This window comes from Rutilus rutilus (assembly GCF_951802725.1).
Source record: "Rutilus rutilus genome assembly, chromosome: 10".
NCBI classification, from domain to species: Eukaryota; Metazoa; Chordata; class Actinopteri; order Cypriniformes; family Leuciscidae; genus Rutilus; species Rutilus rutilus.
This window is the reverse complement of record NC_140215.1, coordinates 24,893,098-24,901,507: the sequence shown is the minus strand read 5'-3', so window position 1 is coordinate 24,901,507 and position 8,410 is coordinate 24,893,098. Positions and strand designations below refer to the sequence as shown.

At 36.7% G+C, this 8,410-nt stretch overlaps 2 protein-coding genes across 2 annotated transcripts in view; both read left to right on the top strand.

Annotated features, from left to right (window-relative positions):
- Positions 1-513: 513 nt before the first annotated feature.
- The window catches only part of cfap65 (cilia and flagella associated protein 65), a 31,649-nt gene continuing 23,752 nt past the window's right edge, over positions 514-8,410 (top strand). Inside the window, exon 1 of the mRNA XM_084422335.1 lies at positions 514-533. The gene's annotated coding sequence lies outside the window, so the exon portion shown is untranslated. The remainder of the gene's footprint in view (positions 534-8,410) is intronic.
- On the top strand, positions 3,899-7,150 carry mnx2a (motor neuron and pancreas homeobox 2a). The gene is made up of 3 exons (XM_084422336.1): positions 3,899-4,521; positions 5,206-5,366; positions 6,104-7,150. Exons 1-3 carry the CDS (start codon positions 4,098-4,100, stop codon positions 6,452-6,454), a joined length of 936 nt encoding a protein of 311 aa, XP_084278462.1. The 5' UTR covers positions 3,899-4,097; the 3' UTR covers positions 6,455-7,150.

The window sequence follows — 8,410 nt, the reverse complement described above, 5'->3', positions numbered from 1 at the left end:
AATTACTATGGCATATTTTTTTTATGAAATGTCTCAATTTGTAACAGAGAATTATATGTATTTGTGTGTGTTTTTTTTTTTTTTTATCTCAGCAAAAGAACCACCCACGATGCACCACCAGCTCCTGATGTTGCCACCATTTCTTCCGGAGCAACAGATGTTTGTAGCAGCTCTGCGGGACTAATTATCCATCCCAGTCATCCTCTCTGTGTAGTACGTGCACGTGTGTGTTGAACTTTCTGTTATGCTTTAACTCAACAACGGTAGGATTTACCAGTAATTATCCAGAAACACACCCCTCTTGCCTCAGCCATTGTCTTGATGTCTCTGCAACATAGCTGTCATTAATCAAACAATTCAACGCAGGCCTGAACTGGTTAACCTGCACCGCCCAGCCCTGGTTACTGAGGAAGTTTTCAATTCCCTCTGGTCAATCACAAGGACACAAGAGTGCAACAATGGGATGGTTCTGAATGGAAATTAAAATAAGATGCAACAATTCAGTGGAATCCAGCATGCAATTTTAACATTTGGTAGGTCTGGACAAAGACTTAAATTCGCTGAGTAGGAAGGCTGGAATTGGAAATTAGACAGCACATTAGCTTTAAAGCTGTCACTGAAACCTACACAAGCATAGCACATTGCTATTTTTTTTTACATCTGACCTAGAGCAAGAGGTCAGACAGTTACGAAAGGGGCAGCCCATGTTGCATTTGTGTATGAATAGCTGTCTATTCAGTGACTCTTTTACAGTCTCTTGAATACAAGTGTTGGCTCCCTTCTGGACAGCCAGAATGCTGAGTGCTTGCACTTTTGGCAGGCTTGTTAGGCATCTGTGGTCTCCTTTTTTAGAAAGAGGACATTTATTTGTAGGTCTTGAAAAAAAGTGTTACCATTTTACTCACTCTTCAAATTTCACAGTATACAAATGTATTAAAATCAAATCATTTTAAAGTTAAATATCTGTAAAAAAAAATCTGTATTTGTATAGTTATTCAGTCCTCGCATTTGTAAAGCGCTTTTCAGCAATAACCACTTTGGGTCCTTTGTGCTATGAAACATTTCATTCATTTAGATGTGTTTCTGGCCCATTCACTCAGTTGTATATGCTTCAGGTTGCTCGGGTAAGCCAATTTTTAAATAGCATAGTTTCTGAATTGGTGGGGATCAGGGCAGAAACCTGCTCAATATTATGCTTTTTGAAAACTCCAGATGAGTTTTCACATGGGAAAAAAAAGTTGCCTCAAATTTGTAAGTACAATCAACTTGGATGTTTAAGTCACTCCAACTTAAATTACATTAAACACTTAACAATTTGTATACTTGTGTAACTTGTTAAAAAAAAGTTGAAAATTGCTTAACTTATTTTGATTTAATTTTTTGAGTTAAAGCAAAGTAAAAACATATGTTGTCATAACTTATTGATCATATAATTTGTACAGTGTGGTTCTGGCTTCTTTTGTGTCTTTTATTTAGGGTGTTGAACATTTTTAGGGACCACTAGGCACCTAATTTACTACATTAATTTAGTTATTGATATTATTGTGTACCTTTATTTGTAACAAATTATTTTCTGTCCTATCACAATCCCAAAGATTTGGCTACTTAATGTGGTATTATTGTATTTTATTGTTTGCAGAGGTCATGTGTGGGTCTGTGCTCCCTTTCCTTTTTTAACACAATGTTGCATTTAAAAAAGGTGTATTCATTGTATAATATTTATAGCCTACTGATTCATAATATTAGTATTTGATAACTAATTTGATTCAGTGCCTTAAAATAATAATAAATTAATCATTATTTGAAACATTTTATTATGCCATTTCATTTATTTTCATTTTATTTATATTGGAGAGAGTGGATTTCAGTCTGAAAAACAAAACAATGAAACAATGTTAAAATCGTCATTTAATTATTTTAATTTCCGATTGAATGAAAAGTAAGTCACTGACAGCAAGAATATATTAATTGCAGTGCAGGATTCACACAATTGCAACTTTTTTTATTTTTATCAAATAGCACTTTTGAGCAGTTGGAGGCAAATAAATGTAAAACTGTAAATGTAACCATCACAGGTTACCTCAAAATATATGCCATTTATATTTCTTTCCAGAAAATAAAGGCCGATCTTTTTATTATCTGTTCTGCTGTGTAAACTCTACCACTGTTAATGATTGACAGGTAGAAGCCTAATAATTGACCTTTATCTTCCTAATGAACTGAGATTAATTATAACCTCAAGGTCTTGTCTGGGAACTCACTGACAGTGCTGAGAGCATGACCAGACTTCCCATGAGAAAAAACGATTCACAGAAAAACAAATAGGCCAAACTGAGAATTAAATTGTTTAGACGACTTAAAACAGCAGTCTCCAGGTGAAAGCCATGACTTCGAGCTATCGCTACTGAATAATATTGGCATCTTTCTCGTTTTTGAATCAGTGTTTATTTTCTTTCTAATATATAAACGTACTCCACTTTCTAAAATTGTTGGCACGCTACCATAGTGTCAGATCGTTATTCTCTCCAAACGTCTCCCAGTTGTTTCGACATTCGTTAGGCTACTGGAAAAACAAGCAGCAAATTACCGGCAGATAATGTCAGAACATCACAACTGCAGCATGTGCGTTTGCGTTTCATGCTTGTCGATTTATTTGTGTATTAGTATATGTTTGCACCCGATAAGAAGAAATAGGGGTGAGCGGGTGGTCATGCTAACACGCCGCATTTACTAGTGTGTGTGTGAGAAAAGTAAGGCGGTATCGCACCTGCGAGCGCACGGAGTGGAAAAGGTCAACATGTCCGCCATTGTCCCTTTGTCAAGGTTAGTGTGAGTTAGCAATGTATTTGAACTTTTTGTAGGCTATAATACACCATTCAGGAAAAACCTGAAACTTAATTCCAGTAAGAGTGCAATTTATGTTGCATTCCTCCACTGTGCACTATGAAGTCCTCTCCAGTGCTCTAAATAAGCTACTTGGTTAGTCAAGTTGCCTTGTAAAATTTGAATTGCCATCTGAATGTGACATAACCAGAGCATATCTGCATATCAGATAAACGACTGGCTATTCGGAACCAATATATTTCAGATTAGGCTACAAGATTTTTGCACGTCATTTGACATTCATCTCTTTATAATTGGCATTTTAAAAAAACACTTTAGGTTCCGATTCTATTCTTTCAAATTATTTTTTTAAATGGTTATAGGCCTATATCGTTGCAATTTTAATTAATAATTGGACTCTATTATTAATGATATTCAATAAGGCTTACTTGCACCTAACATATAAATCTTAAACATTTTGTTCCACTATTGAATTAGGCTACTGATGAGGAAAATCACGTTTAATAAAATTAAATATTGTCATAACATACCGTGTAAACCCAATCTTTATACAGTGAAATAAGAAACCAGTCGAAATCATATCGATAATGTGAATGAATATGTAAACTTTTTGTGAGATATTTTGATTGCTAATATGCTGTAGGCTATTTGTAAAAATCCTTTTTCTGTACACATTTGCCTAATCGATTGTTGTTTTTTACATTGCTGTTTTATTAATATTGTCCATTAGGCTAGGCCTAGCCTATTGCAAATAATTCGGTAGACACTAATTATTTTTATAATACCAATTGTTGTGAACAAATGTTTGTGTGGCCAAATTATAATATTTCATATTTTTATCAATCGACCGATAAGTCGTAAGAGATGTGAATTCTATGGCTTGATGTTGAAATAAATTCCTGTGTAGTGAATTAATTAGAATGTATTGGAAGATTCTCAACTAAGGGCATCCAAATGAACCAATCAGAGAGTGTTTAGGAGGAGCGTGCTAGAGCGCGAGACAGTCAAAAACTGATGCCTGCTCGCGCTCCAGGGCATAGCGTTGCGTCACGGGTATAGAGATGAAAACACTCAGTCACAGTAACAAAATATCCACAACCGTCTAAAAGAATTAGACAATATTACCGACGGTCAAAGTACGATTTAATTGTAAATGCAGGCCTAGTGTGAAGGAGAAAAAAAAGGAACTCATAAACTCATAACCATATTTTTAGCTCCTACCGTAGGCTACTTGACACTTAAAGTTCGGCTCCATGGATAAGTCGAAGAACTTTCGAATAGACGCTCTGTTGTCAGAGAGCTCTCAGCGGATAGTTCGCGAGGATTCCCCGGGACTGTGCAGTGAAGGCATTGACATCGAGCCCGCAACATGCAAACGGACACAAAACTCTCCTACTCGCGCTTTTCAGTTTCAGACAGGGGTCATCCCCAAACCAGGCATGCTAAACATTTCTCACCCGGGATTTACGTCACTTTCTCAAGGGTCTGTGCAAGGAATGTATCCCTCACCTATGTACTCTATCACGGCATTCGGAGCGCAACATCCCACCTTCGCGTATTCTGGTTTTGCGCATCCGTACCCGGAGCACCTGAAAGCAGCAGCAGTGGCCGGTTCATTTCCGTTAGAACACTGGCTCCGGGCAGGACTCATAATGCCTCGCCTTGCAGACTACAGCGGTATGTGTGTCCCTTCTGCAGAATTCTTATAAGGTTTACTTTTTAAATAGAATTTAAAAAAGTATTGTCGAACCATTGAACATGTCTAAATGATGCCACTATAATGTAATTTTAAAGCATTTTTTTCAACTATGCTAATTTTTTATTTTTTTATTTAGTTGTCATAGTAAATAATGTTACAAATAGATTTATAAACCTTTTATATATCCAAAAAATATATTCATGTTCTCTCTGCAAAAAGTGCACTCACATGCCATAAATATTCTCTAGCATAATTGAATCAGTATTTACTGCTAACGGAACTATAATGTAAGCTTTTTTTTATTTTCAGTCTTTTCATAGCATCATAAATGACAACTCCATTAAAACAGCCTTCATCGAAAGGAAAACTATAAAGAAACACTTAAAACAGCCTGAGCTTCATCAATAAAGTTATCTGGTAGCATTTATTGAATTTTCATTAAGTTAATGGTGCTCTCTGGTGTTTTATTGTCCCGCTAAAGCAATATCTCCCAGCCCTGTCATCAACAATAAACTGAAGTAAAGCTGTTATCATTATCTATTAGGGGGGAGTAACATGAGGTGAATATGTTGTTTGCTGCGTCTGCTCGGTGTCTTCACCGTATGTCTTTGTTTTTTTGGCACAAGTCTCACACCTCCTTAATCAACAAACTCTCTTTTCAGGGGCACCTCAATCTGGTTTGATTGGAAAGTGCCGGAGACCACGCACAGCTTTCACCAGCCAGCAACTGCTAGAGCTGGAAAACCAGTTCAAACTCAACAAGTACCTATCACGACCCAAACGCTTCGAAGTGGCCACGTCTCTCATGCTGACCGAGACACAGGTGAGGAGAAAGCAACACACTCACAATTTTATGTTTTAGTGAATTGATAACTAATACATGTGAAATCGTACAATCGCAATTGTACATTTTCGTACAAGCTTACGCCCCACTGCTGGTTAGGTGGTTAGAGAAAGAAACACGCTCTCACACTGAAAAGTTGCTGCCTTAAATTTTTTATTACAATCAACTTGGATGTTTAAGTAATTTCAACTTAAATTACATTGAACTGACTTAAAAAAATTAGTTGAATCGTGTATAACTTATAAAAAAAAAGTTTAAAATTGCTTAACTTATTTTGTTGAGTTAAAGCAATGCAAAAACACATGTTGTCATAACTTATTGATCATATAATTTTTTACCGTGCCATGGCAATTCATTTTATGTTTTAACGAAATGGTAGTAAATTCGTATGAATTTGAATATCATGTTTCGTACATCATGCCCCATGCCTGGTTAGGTTTAAGGGTTGGACTTTCATGCTTTTTTAAAAAGAAAAATCATGCATCTCCGTACAAATCACACTGTACGAATCGCCACCTTGTAAAATAGTAATGCTTTCTCATGAAATCAGGTTCTGAGAAAGAAGAGATAAGGTGAAAAAACATATTGCGAACAAAGAAACAACAAAACAATTTTGATAATCATTCAAATAAAAAGCTCTCGAATATTCCCAAAAGCTAATACCAATGGATCACCTTTTATGTAAATGATTGTGATGTTTGTTATGTATTTTCCAGGTGAAGATTTGGTTCCAGAACCGACGGATGAAGTGGAAGCGCAGCCGTAAAGCTAAAGAGCAGGCTGCGCAGCAGGAAACAGATGGCTGTAAGTCAGGAAAAAGAGGAAACAAGCCCAAAGACCTCAGTCGCTGTAGTGCACACGATGACGATGACGATCTGGATGCAGAGGAGGAAGATGAAGAAGAAGAGGAAGAGTTCCGAAAATCCATTAACGTCGGTGTGAGCCTACCTCACCCTTCGGACTTCCTGCAGCACAGCTCCGCGCTGAGCTACAGCTCTCATGGCTCTTACTCTGATGACGACCTGGAAGAGATCGGAGGAGACCGAAAGATCAGGCTGGGGTTATGAGGGATTAATGGCAGCTCTGCATGTCCATTCATGAATCGGACTGCTAACTACATCAAGGTTTAACATACCACACCTCGAGACTGAAAGCTGTTGATGTCAAAATTAAGTTCATTGACATTTATAGTCGAAAAGTCTTAAATAATTCATGAAAATGGTCTTCCAGTTTATTTGCACTTAATATTTTTTCTTGAAGGCTGCTTGTAAACTGCAAATGTACACTATTTCAAACTTGTTTTTCTTATGCGATCAAACTCTTTACTATGTATGTTAATATGGACATTTTGGTTGAAAAAAATATATAACAAAGCAGCTGTTGAACCAAATGAGGAGGCCTTTCCACTGAAAGTCACAGGCTGACTTGGTCTCGTTCTAGTGGATGCTGAGGAACAGAAGATTGTCCAGAGGTCATCAGTGTCAGCTTTCTTCCAGTAACCATTGACTAAGAAACACAGAGGAACTGCTAAATCCTCAGCAAATATTGAACAAGGGCAAACTGTGAACGGTTCATTAGTTAGTCCATTAGTTTATGTCATGTTGTTGCTGTTGGTGTCTTTAATGTTATTTAACTGTTATAGATTATATATCTAATTTATTCAACGTGATATCGGGACTCCGTTAGAAGGATTGTGTGACCTTCAAAGATCGCTGGTAAAATATGTACTTGGAGACAAAGGGAAATAAACAAAATTGAAGATGAGTTTCAGGCATTCTCTCACTTGCTGTCATTGAACTCTTTTTGTTCTTTGAGGATGTGAAAATGCTGCAGTGCATACAAAAAGAAATGTTTTGGCTATGTTTATGCATCTGGCACATGAGCGAAAGGTTTAAAACTAAATGAATGTTACCCGCATATTCATCGTCCCACTCTCCTCTCTCCCTTTTAACCTCTAGCTGACAGAGATGGTGATTAAAGCGCAGATGAATCTACAGTGCATTATAAACAACGAGAGCCCTGATATTTATGGCCACAGCCTCTCAAATATGAATTACTCAGGGGGGTTTACTGATAGGCAAATAATTAAGTTAATGAAGGAAAAGTAAAATAATCTACTCCTTATGCTGATGTCACCGGGCCATTTAATTTGAAAAGATTAATTACCTCAATGACCAAAAGAGCATTTTTACAGGGGTGTGGTGTTAGGCCAACAATTAAATATCAAAGCAGAGAAGGTGCAGTCAAGCTAGAATTGGACATATTTATATGTTGATTAAATGCATTGCAGTGACGGGAATAAATACCCTGCCAAACCAGAGGAAACTCGAGCACTCAAAGTGGCAAACTGTGAAGTGTGAACATTTATTATCACGTATTTGGTAAATTGCACCTGCATTTCGATCTCACCTGAGGCTACGAGGGGAAAAAAAAACGTCTCGCTGTATGTAGAATGTCCCTTAACTGTTTCCGTCGGCGTTGTCATGGAGCTCGAACACAACTGAACTGGGAGTAAAACTTTCAGCATGGCGAAACAAATAAATTGACACATTTCTATTCAGTTTTGGCGTCTTGTTTGATATATAACTGCTTTAAATAAATCTACTGTGGTAAGTTATATTTTAGTAGGCTACAAAATGTAAAAAAACGCGAGTTTTGCGATTGTATTAGTAGAAGGAACAAACGTAATATAAGCGTGTGGCTGTAATAGGCTAACGTTACTCGTAATAGCAATACTCGCAATAATATAAGTTGTTTTTATTGTTTAGCAATCGTTTTAATGATTGATTTGAACAGAATTATAGAATTTATGCTATTTTAACGCCTTGTCAAGTTTTAAAAGAAAATATGTGAGTCATTTTCTAAATCTAAAACATAAAACCCACTGTATCTTTATCAATAACATTTCATTTGATGATCCTCTGAGTCAGTCACCTTTGTCACTGATTTTCATAAAGCAAATCACTTAAGCTAATAGAGAGGTAAAGAAATGAGTGACAGGGTCATACATTTACACCAGCCTC

Coding starts and splice junctions, on each gene's coding strand:
- mnx2a (XM_084422336.1), top strand. CDS start 4,098: ATGGATAAGTCGAAGAACTTTCGAATAGACGCTCTGTTGTCAGAGAGC. Junction 4,522..5,205: donor TCGCCTTGCAGACTACAGCG/GTATGTGTGTCC, acceptor CTCTCTTTTCAG/GGGCACCTCAATCTGGTTTG. Junction 5,367..6,103: donor TCATGCTGACCGAGACACAG/GTGAGGAGAAAG, acceptor TGTATTTTCCAG/GTGAAGATTTGGTTCCAGAA.